The sequence below is a fragment of the Pseudopipra pipra genome, chromosome 11 (genome assembly GCF_036250125.1).
Source record: "Pseudopipra pipra isolate bDixPip1 chromosome 11, bDixPip1.hap1, whole genome shotgun sequence".
Classification (NCBI taxonomy): Eukaryota; Metazoa; Chordata; class Aves; order Passeriformes; family Pipridae; genus Pseudopipra; species Pseudopipra pipra.
This window is the reverse complement of record NC_087559.1, coordinates 18,038,051-18,064,716: the sequence shown is the minus strand read 5'-3', so window position 1 is coordinate 18,064,716 and position 26,666 is coordinate 18,038,051. Positions and strand designations below refer to the sequence as shown.

General features: G+C 36.5%; 1 protein-coding gene across 8 annotated transcripts in view; it reads right to left on the bottom strand.

Annotated features, from left to right (window-relative positions):
- ATG7 (autophagy related 7) overlaps nt 1–26,666 on the bottom strand; it is a 124,673-nt gene that overhangs the window by 57,686 nt on the left and 40,321 nt on the right. For all 8 annotated transcript variants that reach the window (XM_064667966.1, XM_064667963.1, XM_064667968.1 and 5 more), the window contains one exon: nt 20,147–20,269. In XM_064667966.1, the coding sequence (XP_064524036.1) occupies nt 20,147–20,269 (123 nt within the window). The remainder of the gene's footprint in view (nt 1–20,146; nt 20,270–26,666) is intronic.

The window sequence follows — 26,666 nt, the reverse complement described above, 5'->3', positions numbered from 1 at the left end:
AAACCATAATAAAGAAAGCTTTAATGAAGAAAGCTGGAAACCTGACAGAATTTTATGGCAGTGCACTCCAAATGAGAGACATACAATCTGTATTTAAGAAAGCCTTTTAATCCAGATGGCCAGAATTAAACAAGGCAGTGGAGAAAAATTTTGATCAAAAGCAAGTACAACATGAAAGTACCAAAATTCCCCCAGTAAACCATGACTAATTATTTCAAACAGAGGTTGCACGTTCATTTTGTCCTGTGAAGAACTTGGGAGGAAAATACAATGTGAATATGCTGCTTTCTCTGTGATAATTCACTTATCCACTCGCTTTTTTTTGACTTAAGTGTGGAACGGTTTAGCAGCAAGAAATCTATTTGCCGGCATTTTTGGGGTGGAAATATTTGGAGAGTTGCACAATAAAATTTTAAAGGAGTTTTCAAAACTATATAAACATTATTTCAGAGTAGTATACTCATAGTTTTAAGATGCAGTTGAGGAAAATATAGTTATTGCAACTAAAAATTGAAAAGGTCCTTAGTTTCAGAGTTGTGTTATTAATACAGGTGACTACCAAGTTTCATCCAGGTTTTCTTCTCACTCCAATAATTCCCTCGGAACTGCTGACACACCACTTAGTAACATTAGTTTTCCTCAATTCATCTCCCAGTCAGCAGAGAGGATGTGAAATTTCCCATTTTGAGTAAGCTCCACTTCCTTGGTTTTGGACTTGTCCTTGGATGTGTGGGAACACATCCTGCTGCCTGTTTGGCAGCATCACACTCCAGGAGTCAGGATAACATCACCGGACACTCAGGGCAGTTATACCCGTAAACTGTAGAGTATTTCTAAATCCCCCAAATTAAAATTATTCTTTAGCAACTAAAAAATACAAATACCATTTTTAATAGAGCATGAAAGCAGTAAGAGACTGCTTTTCAATGACCCTCTTTCTGCATCTGTGAGTTTTGTAGAAACCCCAGAGTGGAGAAATACACAGAGAAGATAATTTCTCAGCTGCTCTACAATAAAAATATTTATCTTTTGCAAAGGTTTTTTATGTAATGAAATAAAACGTCTGTAAAATTCATCAATTAATTAGAAATCAGAGTCCAGTCAAGACTGAACTTATACTAAACCAGCTTCATTTCACCTTCTGAACACACCTACTTACTATTGCTCTGATGCTTACATCCATTTCTTTCTTTGATCTTTCTGCTGAGGCCAAGCCAGTGCTGAACCATGACATAAATCACTCTGTCACAGTTAGAAATACTGATTCAGAGAAAAAAATAAGGAATCCTTGCAAGTAGGTTTGTAACATGCTTTGTAAGACAGCAAATCCCAGAAGAGTAGTGTTGCTCCACAGCATCCATGTCCCTTCCTGAGCCTCCTGAATATCAGAGCAGGATCAGTAAGCTCTGCTTTCTGAAGCTGTCCCTGTGTTGTTCTGGAGAACCAAGAAGTGATCTGGTTTCTCACAGAATGCCTTTATGCTCTTGCAAAGTTGGAAGATGATCACTCTATCTTTGATCTGTATTTTTCTGGTTTATAATTTTCTAACAGCAGTAACCTGGAAAGTCTGCCAGGCTCCCTTAAAGGAGAAAGGACCTTCAAAATCCGATCAGTCTCTGTCTCTGTACTCATGTCAACATGGTCCACTATTCATATTTGTGCTACTCATGTGCAGATCCAGAAGGTGTTTCGATTGTCCTTGTTAAGCCCCCTCCTGCTCCTGCAGCCGTGCAAGGTCTGCTGCATCCCCAGGGCAGCACAGCACTGCAAAGTTTCTACCTAATGGATTAAAGGACTAGAGGAAAAACTTGCTGAGAACAAACACAGAGGTTTGACAGAGTGGAAATTAAGGCTGAGAAGTCTGTCTGAAATCCCAGGCAACTGGGTTCATACTGGCTGCACAACATTTTTCAGGTTCTAAATGTTATCATCTTCCACGTGAGCTCACTCAAGGTGAACAAAACGTTATTGCCAGGAATTAAAATCAGAAAAAGTCCTGCAGCTACTGAACATGAACTGAAAAAAAAAAAAGCTGTACTTCTGGTGATAACAGGATCTCCTGGATTATTTAGAGATTCAGCAGTCAAAAGTAAATCTTGTCCAAAAGCAACAAGGAGAGCTTTCATGGGCGTGCAACTGCTGTTCCCTTGAGACATCAAGCAATCCAATGACGTGAAGTCCCTCTTACCCCCAATAAAGCTCTTCTGCAATATCAGCATCAGGGTTTCTGCTGTACCAAGAGCTGCTCTGTGAATATTTAATGAATGACTGACTTATTGTGCCAATAAAATAAGAATTGTCACTTGCAATAATTTACACCCCAGGCAGGAAAAACCAAATCCAACGTAACTGTATGGTCAACTCTTCATCAAAAACAGCCCCGAAAGAAGAAAAATAAAACAAAAGAAAATCACATGTGAAATTTATTAATGAAAGACACAGAAGGAAAAACTAATTTAGGAAATGAGATCAAAACTGCCAATGCAAAAAACCCTAATTGCGAAATGCAAAAAGAAGTAGAAAGCAGCTGGCCTATGTAACTGAACTATTCCAGCTCTTCTTCAAGAATTCATGGAAATCAGTGAAATATCCTACTCAGTCCTGTATCTGTACATGGGAATTGAAACAGCATTGGCTCCTGCTCCAAAGCTCTACTCTCTCTGCTGCTACAAGAGAATTCTTAGTAAAATCAAGTTAAAAATTTAAACATACCATACTGAATTAAACATGGGAGAACAAATAATTATAAAATACTCATTAAAACATCCCCCCAAATCAACGTATTGTTTATTTTTGGAATGCTTGCAATTGTTTTTTAAGGGAGTCATAAAAGTGCCTCACTCACCAGGAGTCCATTCAGGAGGGCAATGAATTTCCAGAAGACCTAATGTTTTATACAACTCAAGAGAAATATTTTTGGATACAAACTTTAAAAAAATGTTTTTAAACTAATAGCTTTACTCCTTAAAATGAGCAAAGAGTGTTCCTACAATGTAAACAATGAAAATAAAATTAAAAAAAACCCCACAAGTCTGGTAACCTAAATACAATACCCATTGTCTGGACTTCCCTATTTCCATGAAGAACATCTGATTTCATTTTGGATTAGAACATTCTGCTAAAATTACTAATATACTGGGATAAAATTTAATTTAATTGTAAAATTTCAAGATGAACAACTTCAGCTATGAACTCATTGGTGTTCCATAATGAGAATTCACATTCTAACTCTGGAACAATGATTAAAATCTAATATTGGATCCTAGCTGCAATAAGTTTTAATGATCTCAGAGTGAACAGTAGTTCTCAACAGAAAAAAACACCACATAAAATTCAGATCAACTGGCAGCTTTTGTCACTCCTTAGCCAGGGAAAACTTGGCTCATGACTCGATATGTTTGTAATTCCAAGAACTTCCAGTATTTTTCTGTGAACAGATACTCAGTTGCCAGAGATAAAAACTAGACTTTAAATGTGCTGGAGTCAATGGTGAGAACAATGATGACAAACTTCTCCCTTGTATTTCACTTACTTGGCTTTTCTGCTCAGCACATAAAGTTGTGGAGAGATTGGAGTTGGACATGGAATAGTACCTGAAGGGGCTCCTTCTCTTTTTCGTATGTGTGAGGTGAAAACATACTTGGAAATTGTTAGTAATGTCAACATGCTCTGGCTTGTAGCTAAAGAACATGAAACCTAAGAGATCAACAACAGTTTTAATACAAAAGACTCCATAAACTGCAATACAAGGGATTTAGTCCAGCTTTTTCATTTGCTCCGCACTCTTTTCGTGGAATTTGGGTGAAATAACAGCATTATTTAGGAGATACATGCAAATAAAAAGTATAGAAAGCCCTCTACAAAACCCTGCCAGAAACAGATGGACTTGCTCATGTCTGAACTCAACACTAATGAGGGCAGATATCTATTTTTGAAAAAATATATTTTTTTTTTTCAGAAAAGGCAGAGGATGCTCTGCATCTTAGGCCATAAGCATTGTTATGTGGATAGCCTTAAATTTTCAGGAAATTGCATTACCTCAAATACTGGTCCCAGGCATGAAGGAGCTAGGGGCAAAAAAAAAAAAGATTAAACAAGGTATTTTTTTAGTACGAATATTAGTGTTTGAAGTGTAACTTTTGATGCTTAACTGTCAAAATCTAGGAGGTAACAGGCCTTGGCAAGAGCTGTGTATTAGAATAATACCCAGGCACACCCGGCTGAGGAAGGTTGCTGACAAGGGGCAATGGGCTGAAAGAATACTTCCCAAAAATGACTGCTAAATTACACCTGATACTTAGCAGTCAAGAAAAACAGGTACTGACAATTTCTTATTGCTCAATGTGAATGCAAGTATTGGAAGATGCATGTTTGTACAAGAGGAATGGAAAATCAACCAGACTACTAAATTGAGTTTATAGGGAGAACAGAGCAAACGCTGAGGCAAGGCAATGGTGCTGAGTCCAGCGAGCACAATATCTGTCATCTGACAAACTGAGCAGCTAAAGAAACAAATAAAATACCAATGCAGTCCTTTAAATGTAAGAATACATTTAAATATTAAAATAAAAAATAAATTTAAATACCAACCAGTTAACAGTACCACAGTATTATTGATGGAATTCAATAGAATTGTCCAGTAGTTTTTCAAAATGAAAGTGTTTGCAAGCATAAATATAATAAATGCCACATTACAGACCAAGATTATTGTGAAATAAAAAAATGACAGAAGAAAAATTCTGATTTTTTTTTTTAACATGACAACGTGCTCAGAAGTGCAAGAAAGAACCATTAATGAATAGTACTTTTTACAACATTCTGGTGGAAAACCAAGTCGATTATTGAAAAGCAAATTGTTTAGAAGCATTTCTATGTCCACTTACAGCTACTATTACAGAGAAATAAAAAAATAATAGGAATCTACAACTGTTTATTCCAAGAGTTTACTACTAAATAATATGAAATATTTTCGTAAATCTGGAAGACGAAAAGACTAACATTTTTATTTCAAGTCATGCAGATGCCCAATTAAAATAAAACATACAGAGGATACAAAGTAGATCTGCAAGCGGGTATGAATCAAATAGAGAAATTATGGATGACAGAGATGAGAGAAAGTGCTGTGATAAAGTGAAATACAAAGAAAGCAACAGATCACATTGAAGTAAGTGATTGAGACAGCAGAATTTCATTGCTAAAATGACAGTGATGATACATCTTGAAAAACTAAAGCAACACACATACAGTTTTAAAAATAACAGGAATGGAAGGTTTAAACAAAAATATATTGAATAGGGTTGGAGCATTTTATAGTAAACTGGAAAAGCACAATAGAAGGATGGGACATTTCAAATACTTAAAAGAAAACATTTGTGGCCCATGAATGAAATAGTTCCATCTCCCAACAACAATGAAAAAAATTGTCACAGTGAAAGGGAAACTGGGAGAGTACTTAAGAGAAAAAAATAATAATAGTGCTTTGCATAGTAACAACATCTGTAACTGTGTCAATATAAGTACAACGGAGAAAATAAGAGCTGTCTTCATCCAGTTTTAAAAATACCTTTGGGCAGGATACAGTGAGAAAAATTAGCTGAAGGCTCGCACGACAAGATAAATTCCAGCTGTTGTTTTTGTGGACTAACAGATTTTGCCTAATTTCCACTAACATAATAATATGGGTAGGAGATTATTTCCATTCTTCCCTTCTGTCCCCCATCTCTCTGATACACAGAACAAACGGACTGTTTGCATTTTAAGACTTTCACTCTGTGATGTCCTGTATAACATTAAGAGAAATTAAAAGTTAATCTATTCCAATGCCATTTGGAACACGGGCTTGGCAAGGTAGCACGAACACTTTCCACATGCTTGGCTCTGCAGACTCTGCTTTACCCTCTAAACAGTATGAATGCAGATTCCAACGCCAAGTTGGGTTAGTTTGCTTTTTAACACTGCTCATACAGCATCAGGAATGATGCTCCTCTGTGCTTCCCTACCTCCTTACACTTCCTGGCAGTGTAACTGCACTGGTGTGACAGATGTATCACACCACAGCACATATTAAGCTTCTGAAAAAACCCTCATTTGGGCTGTAACAGGAACTACACTGACTCTTCATTACATAAACTCCATAACCCAACCAGCCACTGCTCCCAGGAGTTCATACAGCACCTGCAAATACTCTGCCATATGTTCAGCATGTCACCCTAACAAACTATACAATATGCACTGGGATTCCTTTCTACTCTCTCCCTCTTTGCTGTATCTACCCAGGGATTCGCTCCACAGTCCTAAGAGTTATATTTCAAAGGCATAAAAGACAACATATATGAAAAATTACAGATTTTACTCTGCAGGGGAATGATTTATTGATGCTGAGAGCTTAATTTAGTAATCAGACACTATCTGAAGACAAAAAAACCCACCCGGTCATGGAAAAATTAGATGAGGAACCTATTCCAGCTTTTGATGTAGTTTTGTTCCAAATACAAAGTTAAAAAGACTAGGAAAGAACTTTTCCAATTTACTGATATCCAATCTCATACTGGATCTCATCCAGGTCTATATCTCAAAGGCAAAAAAGACTTAGTCATATTTTTACATAACTAAATTCCTGAGTCCCATTAAAGAGGGAGAGTCAAAAGGAACTCAAGAACGATTTCTGCCATTACATATTTTCTTTTTATAGTATTGCTTGCAAGAAACAAATGTTGTAAGACTACTTCAAAACTTAGAAGCCTTTCATCATTGATTATAGCTCATTTCTCATTCAGATTTACTGACACTCACATTAATACCCATACCACTAATTCTGTGTCATGGTAACAAGAGCAAATGATGTCTGCTGAGCTAACTCTAAGAACCCAATAAATAATTTGCAATTAATTGGCTGTTTAAGTAATAATCATTTGGAAACATCCCTGCAGTACTACAGACTTCACAGTATGGAATGCAGCTGTCTAGAAAAAGTTACTGGATGTCACACTAGTCTCTGAGCTGGGTTAGTGAAGCAATGCTACAATACTGCCAATTTTATACAGCTGAGATTAATGAAATGATCAAATGGATGTGATATGCACTGAACTCCTAATTCACCTAAAAAGAGACCTTGCAGGAGCCCAGCACATCCCAGTGCTGTTACACATTTGTATTTCAACGTCCCTTCTCATTATAGTAACCGTGACTAAATTTTGGAGATGCTGCAGAAAAAAAAAAGCCAATTTCAATCCTTTGTTTCTAAAGTCACATTTCCCCACTTCCTCTTTGCCTGGGGCTTGCAATCCCTGTCCTTCTAAACTCCTTGATGCCCCTCTTAAACTCAGAATATTTAAAACTAACTCAGCCCACCTGGCATTAACAGCAAGCTCCAGAGCCCTTTGGAACTATAGCCCCTGTGGACCCCTGGGGGCCCCAGGACAGCACAATTTCTCATGGGACTCAATTCTTGCCTTGCTCAGACCCACATGATCAGTGCTCTCACTCATCCCTGTGCTTCCTCCTCACATCTTTGCAGATGCTCTCATCATTTTTTGTCCCATGCCCACAACATGACAGATCATTTCCTCCTCCCCTTGTGTAAGAATATAAGTCATTTAAGAAAAACAACCTTGACCATGTCAACTCTAACGCACCTCACTTCAGTCATAAGGGATATTAGCTTCATTTCTCTGTGCAGAAGCTGGATTTATAACTTCCTGTAAATTATCTAGCCATTTGGAGAGCTAAGGAATGCTCCAATGAAATTCCTCATTTGCTCGGTGTCATTAAAAGCTGTCAAACTTGCTAATTCATTTCATCAACATTAATTCTAGATCATTAATTCTAGATCTAAATTTAAAAAAAAAAATAAATGAAGTTATATATAACTCAAAGCAGCAGCACCTATAAATCCTTCAAGCCTCTGGCAACTTCTCTAATCCAAAGAAATCATGTTTCCTTGTATAACAAGTCTTGTGATGTCTGTAATAGCACCTCACTATAGTAACAACAGTCTTAATGTTATAGCTCCCTTGCATGCCTCAAGTATTAATCAGATCCCATATTTATGTATGAAATTAGAGTATTCCTGATACTCTTCCTGAAACAGATATGCCATTTTTAAAAAAAGTACAATAAAGATCAGGACTGTGAAGTTGCCATTGATACTGGAGTCAAACATTGCAGCTTGCTGGTCATTGCTTTACTCTATTACCTCATCCCTTCACATTAAAATAACATTTCTAAATGGGCAGTCTATTCTATAGGCAATTTTCTCTGCCATTAAGTTCTTTCACTTTTAAACTGAAGAGAGTAAAGAAAAATCCCACTTTATAACCAGAATGAAGGATTGCATACTTCATGCTAGAACTGGGAATACCATTCTCCTTGGAATGCAAAAGACTCAATGGTCAAAATATTCATTCTTCAATTTAGAAATTTCTTCACGAAAACAACATTTTTCTCTTTCATAAGTAAGCTTAAATCCTAGCAGTTTACCAAATACACTAACTTTTTTCTAGTATTGTCCTGAAAAGTCCTGTAGCATCCTCCACCAGCTATGACATAAGTGTTACTAATGCTACACTACAAAAAATGGTATTTTTTTTAAAATGACCAACCTTGATTGAATTCAACCTCACTCAGCAAAAAATTTGTGACCTTTATACCTCAATGTAACTAAAATGATATTTAACAGTATTACTTTCTTTTCCCAAATCTCCCATAACCATCTCTAATTTCCACTGTATAAAAAGAAAATTCACAGTCAGCTGCTTGAACTTTTATCAACATGTTTCAGCTACAACCAGGATTTTACTTTGTTGAGTAATCCAACTATAATCTGCAGGCATAAATCTACATATTAAATACACATTAGACCATATTAAATTCCATATTAAATGCATTAAACAATTTGATCCAAATACTAAACTCTAGATTAAATCCAGAAAGCAGAAGTATCAAATAAGTAGCCCCAGCCAACAAAGAACTTGTAATTCCAAGGCAGGCAGAGTTTAAAGTATTTCATTACCCATCTAAACATGGGAGCTTGTGTTTTACAGTTTGGACTCAATCCAAAGGATGACCCAGTTCACCCATCCCTCCCTTTGGGGAAGCAAAGACAGCTGGAGAGGATGCTGCCCATATCCATCTCCACACGTGCTGCTGTGATGGATGTGTGCTGGCACAGTTGGACAAACTCACAGAGGATACAGAATTCAGGAGAGAATTCTCTCACAGGAGCTTGCCTGTTCCATTGGGGCAGAAGAGAAAATGTGAAGCCCTGTGAAAGCAGCAAGAGAAAATACGGCCAGGGCTATTCTTTAGAATAATGCCAGGGCTGCCTACAGAGGTACAGTTAAAAAACACTGCCCAGCACTCACATACAAAAGCTACAACAGATACTCTTTAATTCTTCAGCTGAATGAACCTCAGTCATTTAGCTTCCATATTTCTTATAGTGAACCAAACTCATGCAAGGACATTTCTTTTGGAGGCCGGAAATAACATCTTATTTTGCATTTATGTCTTCTTTGTTCTTTATCCTTTCAAATCTATTAAGATTTAAAATTGAGCCTCAATTTCATGACTGCATGTCCCTGAAAACGTGCACAAGGTATCAGAATTTGTTACATATGAGACTATTGCCTGTGGAGCAAGAGATTAAACCAGTTTGGGTGCTTGATACACTGTCCCAGCCAACTGCACTCTTTCAGAACTGCCAGCACAGCAAGCACAGGTACAGCACAGGGTCACCACTGTTCTCACATGCACTATGTGTGGCAGAGGCAGATCCAGAGATTAGTACATATAAATCACTCACTCAGGAAGAAAAAAGCCTACACAGTTGCCAACTAAGGCAACTAATACAAAATGCATGTTTTCACAAGGGCTTTTCAAAGAAAGAGTATTGTGGGAAGAACGAGTCATAGGCAGGCAAAATTCATATACTGCAGTTACTCAAAGTGAGAAGACAAAGGGGATTAAAACTTAGATGATTTTTTTTTTTTAATAACCAAGAAACATTAGCAAAACCAGCTGTTGCACTGTAATAATTCTAAAAAGCTTTGTTATGTCTTCATATTCTCTTCCAGTAGTAGTTTTGTATTTTTAACTTGCATTTTGGATTTGCTGTTGTTGGCACACTGACTCAGTAGACACCAGACAAATAACTTTTCAACAACATAAAGACTTTTAAAACTGTATCTCTTAGCCCCTATCCCCCTGAGAGGCTGGAAAGTGATTACTTAACTCTTTCCAGGTTTATGTGTGCATCCCTTTTCCGTTTCTGTGACTGACTTTCTTTAGTTACAAAAAAATAAAGCATCTTAGCAGTTACCTCCGTCTAAATCACAGTTCGTATCTTTTTCTTAACCATGTACTTTTTGTATTTACTGATTAACCTATTTGATTTCACACTTGACTCGCAGGGGATCCAATTCACTACCTGGTAGGCTTAGGTCAGTACTTTACAATTACAGAAGTTTATTTTATGTATAGTAAGTACTTAAACAGAACCCCTATTTTAAGATGACGAAGTACTGATGTGCTTGCACATACAGAGTATTTCTCCAAATTTACTTCCATAATCTCACTGCTTTAAGTTCATTCCAACTAGACTAGTTTTATATTTAATTTTTTGTTTTAACTGGAATAGAGTCAATTCACTTATTCTCTTAGACAGTCACATGCCATTAAATAGCCATTTTGTGAGATTTTACACTTCAGTAATCAGACATCTGCATGTAAACCTTCATACACAGAAATGTCAGCAGAACTGCTGCACACAGACTTTAAAATCAGATCTGTGATTTGATCCTTATCACATCTCAACCATGAATTAATTTCACTTCCTACCAGAGCTTGCAGCTCAGCCTAATTTAAAGAGTATGTTGTCAGATTTCAAGGTCTAGCATGTTCCCATTCATACTTATCCAGTAAAACTGCACTATTTTAAGGCTGCTGCATAACAATTAAATGGTTAAAAATCATCATCAGACCTGTAGAATAACAAAAAGTATACAAAAATAACAACAAACTCAGTAACTGACAAGCAGCTCTTGCTTCATGAAATATTAAATATAAATATAGTTTCAGTGTCCCAGCCTGGATACCTAGAGAATGCAACAACTCATTAGTAATTTGAAGCATGTTAATTAGTTAATACCTAGAGTAGGGGTTTTAGACGTTGAGAGAGCAAGAAAACAGAAGCTTATCCTAAAACTTTTTTTTAAATGTTATGCTCTCTGAACTTAATCCCTTTTCTCTGGGCAAATTTTTTATTGTATGCATAACACTGTAGACTTTTTTGATGTCTCTTCATGAGGTCAGACACAACTTTCATTTACAAGAACATGATTTTCCACCCAGTTTGACCTTAAATCAACTGGAAGTCACTGCTAAGTGATAAGAGATGACCAATCCTTATCTTCTCAAGCACAAATAGGCTAATCTTGGAATCAAGATTGGTCATTAATTTGTATCACTCCTAAAGTATCAGGTGGTCTTTCCAGGATTCCAGCCAACTTCATACAAAAAAACCTATGCTGCATGGCAGACTTCAGCTGGAAGCCAAGTTATAATGCATTCAAGAAAAAGATGTTGTAGTAAGAAAACTTCAAGAGAACCTGAAATACAGTAAGGGAAAGGAAATACCAGCACTTTGCAGAGATGTTCATTAAAGTGCAAACACCCAGAAAATATTCAGAATCAAACAGAAAGAAAACTCAGGCCAGTAAAAGCTAGGTTAGTACTAATTTTCAAGGCTACTCAAATTCGCCTGTTTTATAAATCTCTGCAAAATTAGTCTCAACCAAAATTCAGCCAACAATATTTGCATTACTGTAGCAACACAGATGCAAATCTTTAAACACTCGTGCTGGTAAAATTATGCCGTAGTTCATAAAGGAAGAAACCCTAAGACATTGCAAAAATTTAAGCTGACAAGTAGTTTACAAATGGTTTTCCATATGAGATTTCCACATAGACGTACGTCTGAAATTCATGTTCTGTTATTAAAATTTGTGATGCTTAATTTCCTCTGATGGTCACATGAATTAGCAACTGCTGGTACTAGAGAAAAGCTGTGCTAAATCTATATGATTTTTCAACAGCTCTTCACATTGCAATCAACTTCACTTATTACCATTCACTAGGTATACAAATATTTACAGGAAAGTCAGAAGCTTACAGAGTTAGAAAAGAAGCCATAACTGTTTGTGCAGAAAGGTAGCCTAAATTAGATGCTGGCAATAACAAAACACCAATGCCCTTAGTATGTGTGACAACTGACTGCACGAATTCTCTTGCGCAACTCCGAATGCCTTAAGAGAAGTTTGAGAGACATTTCCAGAGGAAATATAGACTGTCAGAAGAGTGCAAATACTTTTAACAATTAAATACTCTTGGACAACATTTAACAGCCTATAAGATGAATTGAGCACAATAAAAGCTCACTCAGACATAATATAAGTAACTCAATTAACACTCCAACATTCAACAGTTCAGGGAATGCTGAGGAAGATTTGCCTCAAGACATTCACAGCACCTTCCGGCAAGGCTACAACAATATGTGCTTCTTGAAACCTGCATCTGGGAGTAATTTGTCCAACAGCAAACTTTTTCCTCTTTTTTGACTTGACAAGGGCTCATATACTCTGCAACTGTTCTCTTGAACTAAGATGCACATTGTATAATTTATGTTCTTAATTATAAAATGAAGTTTATTAGCATGTTTGTCTGTGTTGTGTAATTTCTTATTCTTCACAGCAGAATAATAGAATGCATCTTGAAAAATGTATTCATTCTTCATTGTGACAAAGTGTATTGGAATGGAAGAAATTTAATCTCTAAATTCTTTTTCTTCTCCCTTCTTTACTGGTGATTTTTCCTTCCAATTAAGTCTGAAAATCTTTCTAGAAGAGAATTGGTAGCCCACACACATAAAAAAAAAACAAACCCCAACAACAAAACCAAACCAAAACCCCACCAGGTTATAATCCTAATTTAACAAATATTTTTAGTAATGGATGAGCCATTTCAGGTACAGAATTCATTGATAACTTCGTCACCTTGCACTGTCAGAGACTGGCAAAGAAATTATACCGGAATATTGAAGCTGTTCTGTCATACTGATGCCAACTCGGTGTGATGGATCATTACATATGAAAACTGGGGCTATGTCTTCTGACTTATGGAAATGTAACGAGATGTACCAAGTTCCTTAGAGGCACAATTCATTTCTAGAGACATCAGCAAGTTTCTATTTCAGATTTTACATCTTAAGTATAGGCGTTCACTTCAAATTTTGGGGTGCTATGTTCATCATTAACTAAAATTACTCTAAAATCATAAATAAAGTACAATTTAATATCATTTACTACAATTCATAAAGAAAATGAGTGTACCTTTGCAAATGTACCTGAGGAGCTGTCATCATTAAAACAGGAAACGTCAAAAAGCACAGACACTGAGCCCTATTGGTAGAGAATGTCTGATATTGAACAGTACAAAGCTCTGCTGACCAATACTGTTTAGACAGAGGATGAAAAATCCAGTGCTCACCAGCTGCATAAGCAGCATGAAGAACATGAAGTACACATTTATGGTTCAGCAGTTCCCTAGCACCTGGAAAGGTGCTGGAGTACTGAGGTTGATGGCTTTGTACAGCTATTTGTTCACAGCTCTTCCCTCTCACATAAAAACTGATGAAATTATAAATTTATTCACAGCAGCATTTTCCATTTTATAGTTATGTGAGATTTACTGTGACATTGTATAGAGAGATTTAAACCCTATCAATGCTTTGGCACTATGACAGCAATTGACAGGAAAATAAATACAGGAAAAAAACATTAAAAACCCTTCCATCTGTTGCTAATCCAAATGCCATTATTTTATTTCTTTTAGTAGTTTTGTCAAATTTTTTTCCATGTGTTTGAAATTTCAAACAAAAAAGACAACTTGATAGCAACATCAGCTTAAATTAAAAAAAATTCTTTATACTGAATAAATCAGCATTTTCTCTGTCTTTGCCCTCAAGAATTGATTCTTATATTTGAATTTGCAGAGTTTCATTTAATCTGACTAATAACTGTACCAGTCTAGCAAATCTATCAATCTGTGGAGCTAAGCAGTAGTGCCTTTTACTGAAAGATGCCATCATTTACAAGTCAAAACTTTCAAGTAAAAACATTTTATAAGGTCATTTCATATTTTTGAGATGTCACAACAGATGTTTATGACAATGCAGATTTATTCATTTGTAGTAGTATGGATAGTGTTTTTATAGCTGCCCTCACTTAAAATCCCTTCAGAATTCAAACAATACTGAGGGTTGTCTGATGAAAAGATGTTTGTAACTCTGACTCAGCTCAGAGGGTTGGCTGGTTCTCATCCCTGACATCTTTCCTTCCATACAACCCTACAAGCAACTGTCCTTCCCCCTTCTTCCTCCTGGCTCCCCCAAAATAAAATGACTGCAAATGCCACTCCCCATCCTAAAGGCACGAATATGTATTTATTCAAACATATCATGAAACATATGAGTATTTGTGCACACCGGTTGCTGATGATAATAAGGGATAATAATTGAAGTTATCAGTAAAGATATCAGGGGAAAGACAAGGAGATCATGTTTTGGTACCAAACAGAGGCAACGCTTCACAGGTATTTCTAAAATCTTCAAAGAGCAACATAAGGTATCAGCTTAAAGACCATTCTGGGGCTCGTTCAGAGGCTATAAAACTCAGTTTGAACTGTTCTGTGTTGATGTAACAATTACCTCACCTGGCAAAATGTCAGTAGCAGAAATACCATCAGTTCAGCAGAACAGTGTGTGAAGGACAGACTAACTAAATCTATTTTAGGCACTGCACATTTACACATATTTTAAAATCTGCTCTAACCAAGACTCATTTCTCACTTGGACTGTGTTCAACAGGAATTCTTTTTCAGAAAAAAATTCACCATTATTTGAAGATCTGGGAAATACCGCTTGATGAATGAAGAAATATGATGACACTAATTGACACCATGAGAAAACTTAAGACAGAAAAAAACAACCTATCTCATGAAAAAAACTAAATTAATCTCTTAATCTCTTCAGAAAGAAATTCCAGGGCAGGCCTGAATCTGTCAAAGTGAATTTCTCCTGAAATGCACCAGATTAAAAACATGAAAACAAAAAAGCTCACGGACACAGAAAAGTCTCAAATATTAATTTTGGTCTACCCATCAGTAGTGATTTCTTCAGGAAGTTTTCGTAACATCAAGTAAAATTAACTTCTGAAGACTGTTTGGCTAACAGAAAAAACCTGTTAAGCTAAAGAACTTACTGTTAAAATATTGTTGCAGTTGGGTTTTTCTGTTTTGCTTGGGATTTTTTTTGGCTATTCATATGTTATTGTTTCGACATCAAATATATTGCATAATATAATGCAGAATCACAAACAAACAGGATATTTTTAATAGCAAAGCACACTGGAAATTCTGAATTTTCTTCCAAACTAGGATAAGTTCCCTTTTAATACCAGTTGCCTATTATACAGCTCAGCCTTGTTCCTCAAGAAATGACTGAAAAAATGGTCAGGCACAAATGTCAAGCAAGTGCAGAAACAGAATAAAAAAGGGTTTTCTGTGTTTTCTCTTAGTCAAAGAGCTCTGAGTATTTTACTAGCATGAATCCCTTTTTTTTTAAATTGAGCCTACCCTTGCATAGGATAAGAAACATAGCTTGGGATACAGTAAACCAGCACAGAAAAGTGATTTTGCAAATAACAAACATTCACTGACCACAAGAACTTGTCATAGAAATTACAGATGCTATGGATCCCACTTTTTGTAAGAGACAAAAAACTTGAATTACAACATTACTAAAGCAAAATAACACAGACGTTATTTTGCTGGCACCAATATCTGACCTTTATAATCACATTCAGAAATACGAACTCTGGTCTGGATTTGATTTTTTTTTCCAAAACTCTTTATGACCCCCTTAAGATGACAAGACTTCTACGCCTTCTCATGTTTTAATCGATCATAAAACAAAGTGAAAATTTTATTTCTTGTATATATTCTATAATCTTCTTTCATCCTCATGAAAGCAGTAAGTACAGTAAAGCACTCAAGTAATTTAGGAATTGAAATCCAAAGGAAGAGAAAGTATAGTTACATTTGGGTCTTACTAGGAACAGAGAGAAATGAGGCTTCTGTACTTCTGAAAATGAATATAGTTGGAAAATCGTTGTACAGAAATTCAACTGCTCATACTACAGTGAATTCATGCGAAAATTTCCCTTTCCCACTATTATCACTCCTTCTGGTATTGACAATCCCTTTCAAATAAGATGCTTCACTCCTGGTGATTTCAAGAGCACTTACATTAGTCTCAGCAAAGATAAGCTTGGTTACTTTGTTTAATTGGGTCTTGAAGAACAGTGGCAGTTACTTCTGGAGGAAAAGGGCAACAATGAAACGAGCACCCTTCAAGAACTAAGTTTCTTAGAAAATCTTACAAATGGGAATGGTTTTTCCACAAGTATGGAATAACCTTGGCTGTGGGCTTTATAACTGTGTTAGTTTTTACTTCCAGCAGTGTCACATCAGTAAAAATTAACCTTTAACACAGAGTAGGAGAGTGAATATCAGGAAAGCTGTAATTTTAGACTGAATCTGAAGAGCTTTCGACCCTGGCAAACAGCATTACCCTTTGCAGGGTTAAATCTGGTGTCTATGGGGAGCAAACCAGCTGGGTTAGGGATGCACTGAGACACAACAATCCAGCTCAGCCAAGTTCTGAACTGGAAATCATCCACTTGGTTGTTCTGTCTCCAAGTCAACACCTCCAGTTTCTCACTAATAATTCAAGGATCCATAGGCTGTCTCTATTTTAAGCCCAGCTATTAAACTCGACTACACATTGAACAAGTGTCAAGTTTAAAAGTTTAGGTTAAGAGCAAGGAGACAAAGTGATCTGGAAAACAGAAGTGCAGTTTTTACATGAGCTTGGGCAGCTCCCTAAATGAACTGTATCCAGTGGAAACAAGACCTAAGTGCTGACATGGGAGTTTCCCACAGATTCTATTGGCCTTCAAAGCCATGTGTGTCATCAGAGTCTCTTGCTGAAGCTGTACATAAATATCTAACCGGTATTAAAAAAAAAAAAAATAATCAAAAAAGTTCCATAGAACCTAAATTAAAGCCAGATGTGGAAAAAGCAGATGCCTAAAATTTACTGTCATTTCAAGATAGAATAGAAACACTTGCTAATATTACTATTTACTGAGTAAATTGTCATGAAGGAAGTCACGTGGAACATTTATAATTTCCTGATGCATCTCATGCCAAAGAAGTAAGTGCTTTATTAACTAAAATTCCTGCAATAAGTATCAAAGTTAAACCACAAACTAAATCTGTATTATGATTGCTACTCTGATTGCACGTTGAATTAGGACTATATTCTTATCAGTCATTTTAAAAAGACAAGGTAAAGCATGTCAAGATGGCATTAATACTTGGGTCAACAGTCCAGCTCTGGAAAAGGAAACTGAACAATGCAAGTAAAAAAGATATTCAGTAAGTGAAAAGTCTCCCATTTCTTACTGCAAGTTGTATTGCTTTAATCTGGGAAAATGCAGTCTGTGCTAATAATGTAGGGAGGGAGAGTTTTTATGGAAACTTCAGGCCATCCAAAACTGTTCTGTCACTCCTACGGAACTCGCATAACTTATCCAGAATCTCTTTTAAGCAACTCAAATTTAGAAGCAATTTCTCATCAAAGCAATTACATACACACATCATGAAAGCAGCTAAGCATTTAGGTGAATTTAAAAAAACAAGAAAAAGTTTCAGTGTGTGATTTCACTTAAGATACTGAAGCATAAGACCAGCATGACAGTTTTGCTGACTGCAACAAAACACTCTAAGCAAAACATTCATTTAAATCCTCTTAATGAATCAACATTTTAGGAGCAATCCTTTTTAAAAAAGCACAAGATTGAGTTGTTTCCCTATCAGATGCAAATTTATCAGTCAAATATCAGTGATTTTGCATGCAGAATTACAACCTGATTATGATGCTACTGCAGTAAATATGAGGTTGGATGACATTTAACTTTACAAGTCTATTTTCTTTACAGTGCAGAAATAGCACTGGTGAAATTTTACTAAACGGGAGGAAAGGAAAATCTTCAGTTACTAGAAACCATTTTTATGGTCTCCAAACCCACCAATAACCTATAAAATCTCTCTGAAGAGTTTGCATGCTGAAAGGCACATAACTCCTTAACAGAACAATCAAATATTCTATTCACCAAAAGAGCCCATAAATGTCTTATGAAACCTCTCAGTACTTTTGCTGCAGTCTTTAGAACATAACAAGAATATCTCAGACCAATCTAAGGAGCACCAACCTTAACAAATCTAATGCTTCCATTTTAGAGAACACTTTCTGCCAACAGCAGCTCCAAAGTAGCCAGAAACCTGAAAAACCATTTTGCAGACCTCACACTCACCAACTGCAGTGTGAGAAAAATGAGCTCAAAATACAAGAATAATTCAGCAGAAAATATATTAAAAGCACTCTCTTGTGCATCTAAAAAAATTAAAATTTGCCGCAAATTATGTACTGAGGGGGTAGTGGGAGACCCCAAAACAACCCCTTTGATTTTAAGAGCCAACAGTGGTAAAATGCAACGAAAGAATAGGTCTTTTAATCCGAAGCAAGCAAGCATACTCCAGCATCTGCAGATAATCTGCCTATCAGACCTTAACCTTCATAAACACAGACTTTATCAAGACTATTATACTAGTTAATCCTGATAAAACAGATGAATTTTTACAAAAATATACCAATACTACAGGAAAGCAATCAAGAAAAGTCACTGGTTTTATGGCAATTAGGCTAATTTGAAAGCATTAGCTCTGCAAATATTTTGTATGTCAGTTTTTCCACGTATGAGTAATGATTTCATCACATAAACCTCAGCATTGAATCAAAAGATTTTTTGAAAGCACACTAATTTCATTTTTATTATAAACTTTGAACTTCAGTAAGTTGCAATAAACTCACACCTGACTCCACATTTTGTAGAAAGTATCTAAAACTTCATAAACAAACACCTGTGGACACGCTGAAACTGCAAAAGAAATTTATTGACTGATGTCTGCAAAATAATACATTACTAACTAGGGCAATTGTAATTGTTTTTACATTTTACATTAGCAGTCTAAAAGTCAGGCATGGCAATCAGACCACAATTATTCTAACTGTTAATAAGTGGTATGTGTTAAATGGTGTTTCTTCTCCTTTCTTGGATCCCTCTCATATATATATTTAAATATTTTCTAGGTATTACCAGGTTGATTTAAGAATGCATCAGGTATTTTACAGTTGAATGTTTCCAGCATCTGCTCCAATTATTTTAAAAGGTTAAAACATGAAATAGAGAGCCAAGTTATCATTATCCCCCCCAACCTTATTAAGCAACACTGTTGAGCCATTTCCAGCTGAAAAAACAGCTCCACCATTTGCACAGGCTGCAGTAACTCAATAATCACTTCAGAAACATCCATGTGATACGACTATGCCAAAATTAAATTATGATGTAGAGTGGTATAGACATTGGCAGATGGAGTAGGGAACACTAATCATTACTAAAATACAATATTAAAACAGATACCTGAGCAACCTGATCTAGTGAGAGGTCCATGGCAGGGGGATTGGAACTAGATGATCTTTAAGGTCCCTCCCTACCCAGGCCATTCTATGATTCTGATACCTGTTTCATTTTTTATGGAACACACTCAGCTATCACAACTCTTTAGACAGTGTTATTGCCCATGAGATCAAAACATACCCCAATTTCTTCCCACATTCCAACTTTTGTCACTAGACAAACAGCATTGTTTTCCCCATACTACAATCCCTCAAGCACTATAATAACTACATTTTAATTGACCTAAAATGGTAATTGATTTCCTTATACTACATAACACAAGTCACTTATTTCCTTTAAAAGCAGTATCTGAAAACCCAGGATACAAAAAGTTACAAGTAATTTAAGAGAATGTCCAAATCACTGAGTAAATCAAATACCACTGCTTGATTCTATCAGTGATTCATTTAATCACGTGGCTAATTCTTAAAATCCAAATTGTATTTTCTTACCTCTGCAGCTTGTGTCTCCTGGTGTAATAAAGTTAGACCTGTCAAATCTTCCAAGAAGGAATGTGAAGAATTAAAAACTTTAGCTAGGAAATTAAATCCTTCTCGCTCATACTGTTCAAGGACCTGTCAAATAAACAAACAGAAAAGTATTTAAAATATAATACCCATAACATGATTCATCATCATAGTTTGCTCACAAAATAAAAGCACAAACTTTCTTATGCTCAGAAAATGACTGTATATTGTAAGCAGCTAAAAATTTCCCCAACTTTATTCCTAAAGTGAGGAAAGGTGAGGGCAAGAGGGAACAGAAGAGGGTTTAAGATTTCCTGGTTTAAACACGTCTTTAAGCTTGTAACAAGACAGATGATATGGCAAGAAGAAACACTTCGCTGCAAAGTCATGAAAGCAGCATTTGAGTTACACAAAACACAGTAAAAGACTGTTCCAATGTATCAGTTGAAGGGAAAGAACCATGCTGGGACAGACTGAAAAATTCCCCGATTCGGTGTCCAAGTCCAACATCCTCCCAGTCTCCAGTGATTCATGGTTCTGAGATTATTGTATCTTAAAGCACTCTCTATTTTTCTGCTCTAATCTTCACAGTTTATCTTTTCTTTGGAGAATTTTACAGACTCCTACAAGAACTGTGAGGAAGATTTTAGCTTATGCTCGTCTCAATCCCCCGACCATGAAGAATTTTACTTCACACAGCTTTAGCTTAGATAAACTATTTGCCAGGCTGATTTCAATCCAGTGTGATGGAGATTAAGGGAACAGAAGAAAAATCTCAAAGATAAAGATGATTCCACAAGTTTTGTGAAAGCAGGTAGCCAGAAAACGGAAGGAACTTATGACTGCGCAACACAGTATCTGCTGTTTCCCCGTTTTTGTTCCAGGTTCTACCATTGATTATTTAATACCCTGGTTTGCTGTCACCAGGCTTACAGATGAAGCAGCTGAGCTTGACAGACTCCAAAGTAACTTCTCCTACAGAGGTTTGTGTAGCAGAGCAGGATGCATGTAGGGATCTCAAAACCACACAATATTTAAATACAAAGGAGAAATATAAATGACTTCAGAGCTAGAGAGGCAGGAGAAGGATCAGCAGGATCACCCTGGATCAGAAGAGGCAAGCTTTTCAGAAGAGTGGAAATGAGAGTTCCATTATGAATTCATCTAACTCATCCAAATCACAGAACCCTAGAATGACTTGTGTTGGAAGGGGCCTTAAAGCTCATCTTGTTCAAACCCCTGGCATGGGCAGGGACACCTTCCACTAGCCCAGGTTGCTCCAAGCCCTGTCCAACCTGGCCTTGGACACTTCCAGGGACGGAGCAGCCACAGGTTCCCTGGGCAACCTGTGTCAGGGTGTCAGCACCCACACAGAGAAGTATTTCTTCCTAATATATAATTTAAACCTACTCTCTTTCAGTTTGAAGCCATTCCCCCTTGTCTGTCACTACAGTTCCTGATGGACAGTCCCTCTCTGGCCTCCTTGTAGCCCCTTCAGACACTGGAAGGTGCTCTGAGGTCTCCACACAACCTTCTCTTCTCCAGGCTGAATAGCCCCAACTTCCTCAACTGGTCTTCACAACTTACTCTCAACAATCTTATTCTTCTCTAGTTTAACAATTCCTAATTGTCTCAAATAACCTTTGCATTGATAAATCTTAAAATTGTGGAAACTTGCACCATCCGATAGCATTTTTCAGCAAAACACGTCCAGTGAGCTTTTACACCGAGTCCTACAGGAATTCAAACTCATTTAAAAACATATTCATATTTAGCTGACAGAATTGTAAGTTTACTGATAAAACCAGACTAGGATCTTCACTCAGATTTTCATGCAAAATGTCCATTTAGCAGCAAAATTATCTAATGCATTCTTAGGTTTCAAAAAAACACAAAGAGAAACAACAGAAACACAATTATGAAAAAGACAGATGTAGGTGAATATAGCAAACACGTGGCACCTTCTTGACCACACTTTATGCTCCTAAAGTAGATAAAACCAGCACTTAGTGTTCTCTTACTAAATCAGCAGAAATCGTTCTTCACGCTTTATTTATTTATTTTGCCATACGTGGGGTTTTGTGTATTTGTTCATTGACCCATAACATAATGAGAAATCAAAAAAGAAAAAAGGAAAGGAAAAAAGATATTAAAATATTATTAGAGCCATTTCTTTGTGTTTTGTTTGTGTTTTTTTTATTCCAGAGAAACAAAGTAATCTGAACATTCACAATGCAATGCAGAGAACTGTACAACGTCAGCATTTCATTTGAGATGTGTCCTCTTAACATTATCCCAGTCAAATTGCACTGTGGATAGACACAGACATTTAATGACTCTTCTGTGTTTCAAAATTACAATATACCAACTGAAGTGCAGAAATCTCTTGCATCTGGCTCTTTGTGAAATACTGTATGCAGATGCCAACTCCTAAGCTTAGAATGTATTCACAGCCCTGCCTGTGCATATCCCCCAAAAGCTATCAGTGTTCTCCAGTGTGCTGCTGGTGCCATTTGTTGGAACCACAATCCAGAGCTCAGGAGGCAGATTTTTGGTGATGCAGGCCAGGTTATAGGTCATGGCACACTGAAACCATTTCCAGCCTATACACAATAAACTCTAGCCTTATTTTAAAATTTTACAGCATATCCATGAAATGCAGGGATAACAACATTAATATATTTTGCTCTCTTCCCAGAGGTAAAACTTGCTAAAGATGTAAACTATCTTGGGATATGCAAATTTTATGAGCAGAGGCAGGAATTGAGTGCAACCTTACTACATACAAGTCATTTATCAAACAGCCTTTAAATCTGGTTGATGTTGTTACTCAGCTAACTGTGCTTTAATCCTCATTTCCAAAAAACCTGTGACTCAGGCCTGAAGTGAGAACTTCCAGGTATTGCTTCCTCAGTAAGTACACGAATTCAGTGTGCCAGGGTGCTCTGCATGAACTGCCCTGGTTTATTTTCTCCCTGTAGCAACTCCATCATGCCATCCTGCTCTGTGGCAGTGACTTTCCACAGTGCTACAATGGCAAACTTAGGTTTGGATAACAAATTTGAGTATAGCTGCAGTATCTGAAATACTTAAAGTACGAAAAAAAGAATATTTTTTCTTCTACTAGCAACCAGAGAAACCTGAAGAGCTTTACTGAAAAATGTACTTGGTGATTATAATTGCTTGCTTTTTATAATGAGAGCAGCCTGCTGAATAGAAGTATCTGTTAACTACTTTTAAATCTGAAATCCCAGTCACATGGCCCAACAAACTTCATAGCAAGGAGCCAAAGGACCTGGCAGCAGCACTCTGCTGCCTGAGCAGTGGTGGTACCATTAAAGAAGACATACATTACAATGAAATCCTTTTAATATATACACAGCGACTCAAAGAACATTTTGTCACCCTCAGGGATTTTATTTCCCAGTTCAGACAATTAAAACTTTACAATGCCACAAAAAGGATAAACACCTTTAACCTTTACTACACAAATTCAGTAGCAGCTGTTCTCTGATAAATGTAACATGGCATATATTTGTTCAGTAGCCACTGAACAGACCTCAGAAAGAAAAAAGAATGAGGAAAAATAAAACTCATCTCAGATTCCTATGCCAGGAGACCACACAGGGACACTCTGTGGATCACCAGGAATAATGCCAGTCAAGATAACAAATGGACACAAAATAATTCTAAAAAAATTTTCCAGATTTAATAAGTCGGTATGAGCTTGCTTTTGCACTTCTGAACAATTCTCTTTGCTGCTGACACTACACTTGGAACCAATGTGATCATTCTGAATAACAGCTTTATGGAAGGAAAATACTTGAGAGATGTTCTAATTTTTATTACTATTGATCTCAAACTATTTAGTTGCAGATGTGAAAAATCTTGCATAAACTTTTCCTGGGAATAAAAGTGTCTCTACCCAGTCATATGTCACTATGCAGCAATTAATTTTCTCAAGCAGAAAAAACCTGCAAAACAGCAACAACAAAAAGAACCAGAAGGGTATAATTCTAGCACCAGGCCTGGAAAGCTGGAGCAATAAAGATTTATTAGGGCATTCTTATCTTTTTTCTCACTTGTAGGTCATTTGTCAGATCTTAGGAGGAGAACTGGAAAGTACCATGTCCTCTATTTCAGAGCATCTACAGGAGAATTCACATTTTAGTGGAACAAACGAAGCTGTGGATGCACGTTATCACAACAGGGCCAAATTAATGTATTGCCAAAGTCTCCCATGTAAACAATACCCAGTAACCCATTTCATGAGCAATCTTTTTAAACTTGTCTGTTTACTGAAGGAAAAAAAAAAACAAATCTCATAGCAGGAGGAAAGAAATACAGACCTAGAGTAAAAGAACTTGTTTTGAAATGGGAAACAGATGTGCAGCCTTTGTGTTATATTCTTTTTAACAATATTCTGCACAAAGCAGTCTCAGTTTGCTGGGTAGAAAGACATCCAGAAAGAGAATCGGGCTCCAGCACTGCTTTATAGCATAAAAGTTAATATCTGGTTAAGTAAGCACACAAAAAACAAGCTCCTAACCCAAAGAACCTGGCTACTGATGCAAAACTGGCTTATGGTTTATGCCCTATTTCTGTCACAGAAATTTAAAACTTTTCACCAGTATTTACATTTGGTTTGGCTTTTTTCTTTCCTAGGCATTTTGCATCTGCAGAGCTTGAAACAGTGTTGTTTACTTTCCAGGAAAAATAAAATAATTATTATTAAAACTAGATGGATTGTTTACACTAAGAAAGATCTATGAGTAGCCCACCTCCAAAATGAGGGGTGCTGTGTTTTACACTCTTCCTGGCTTTAAACACTTTCTTCAAAGATGACAGAACACTTCCCTCCCTGTCCTGCCTCTTTCAAAGGGGGCAGATACTTCACTAAACATTTCAGAGTCAGGAAAATCACAATATTCAATGTTCTATTTAGAAATTTGACATGTCTACATATATTTTTGCACACTGTTAAGTATCTGGTTATCGCAGGCAAAGCAGAGTGAATAGAAAACTACCGTGTAGCTTGAAAAAAGAGATATTTCAGTTTCAACAGCTATCTGGAAAATAAGACAGACACGTAAAAGTCTTGCCAGGTCCCCTCTTCAAAGTTCAACGTATCTGCTATTAAAACGGTAAGTTTAGTGAAGGATGACAATGCTGTGAAGAATCCTCTTAAATGAGAAGATAATAAGCTGAACTATCAGGACCTTGGGCCCAGGCAGTTGCACAGCACTACTAATGTTCAAAATTTTATCATGAGACCCATAATTCTGGTTTCCTTAAAAAACCCTCATCTTCTAGACTCCTGCCTTTTCATGAAGTTCTCAATTTTTATTGCCATTTGATATTGAGAAGTTGTAAAAAAAAAGTCTAATAAGGTGATGCTGTAATACATCTCTGAAAAAGAATGCAACAGAACTGCACTTTTGTGAAAATCAGGTAATGATTTTTCAGGGACTCAGTTCATGATATTGGAACAAAAAAGTCTGATAATGTTACATGAGCACAAAATTGATTCTTAAAACACTTCACCGTTAGATAATACTCCAAGTGCATTCACACATGACTAAGTTTTAAGAACAAGATCACAGAAAAAAGTTTTGAAAAACGCTGCACTCCAGGCCCACACTGAACAAGGCTACTCTGGAAACATGGGACAGTTATAAGTTACAAGGCAAAAATTGCATAATTTTTGGCTCACGTCCAAATAATTAAAACACCCTCTGCATACACAATTCTCTCCTTACCTTCCCATAATCAGGATTAAAAATGAGAGCAAATCAGTCTCAAACCTTACCTAATCTGAGTACAATGTGCTGAAAAATCATTTAAGGAACAGATTGCTGCTTTAATTTAGAGTAGGAATGTATTCAGACAAATGTGTTTTGTCTGTTGCTATTTCCTACAGCAATTTTGAATGACAGTGGACAGAAAATGGAATACTAACTTACTGAAGAACTGGCCCTGAAAGGTCTCAACAAGATTTTTTTTCTGCTTAGAACTTTTCAGTTTCTCCTGAAAAAAGAAACAAAGGAAAAAGGAGGAAAAGTAGAGTTCTTAGAATTTTAAGATATGTCGATCTCGCCAACATTTAGTTCTTGGGAGCTGCATGCATTCTGAGCTTTTCTGAAATGACCTTGATGGGCTTTATACAAAAGTAATCATTTTTTCTGATACAAATTGATAGAGTAATAATACAGACAAAACTACAAGATTTTTATTTTAGCTACTCTTTTCTTTCTAAAATATTTCTCACCAATTAAACATAACAGCATTTGCAGATTCCAGTCAATACAAGGACTCTACTGCACAGCATACAAGTTTAAGGCACTCCCTGCCAGAAAGCATTAGTAAATAGAAAGGTAAGAGGAGAAAGGAACAGAGAGCATAAGAAAATAAACATCGCCATTCTAGAGATGAAGAAAGAGGAACAAAAGAGTTTTCTAGTAGTCAATACCATTAGATCATCTGTCCTGACCTCTTTTAACACACT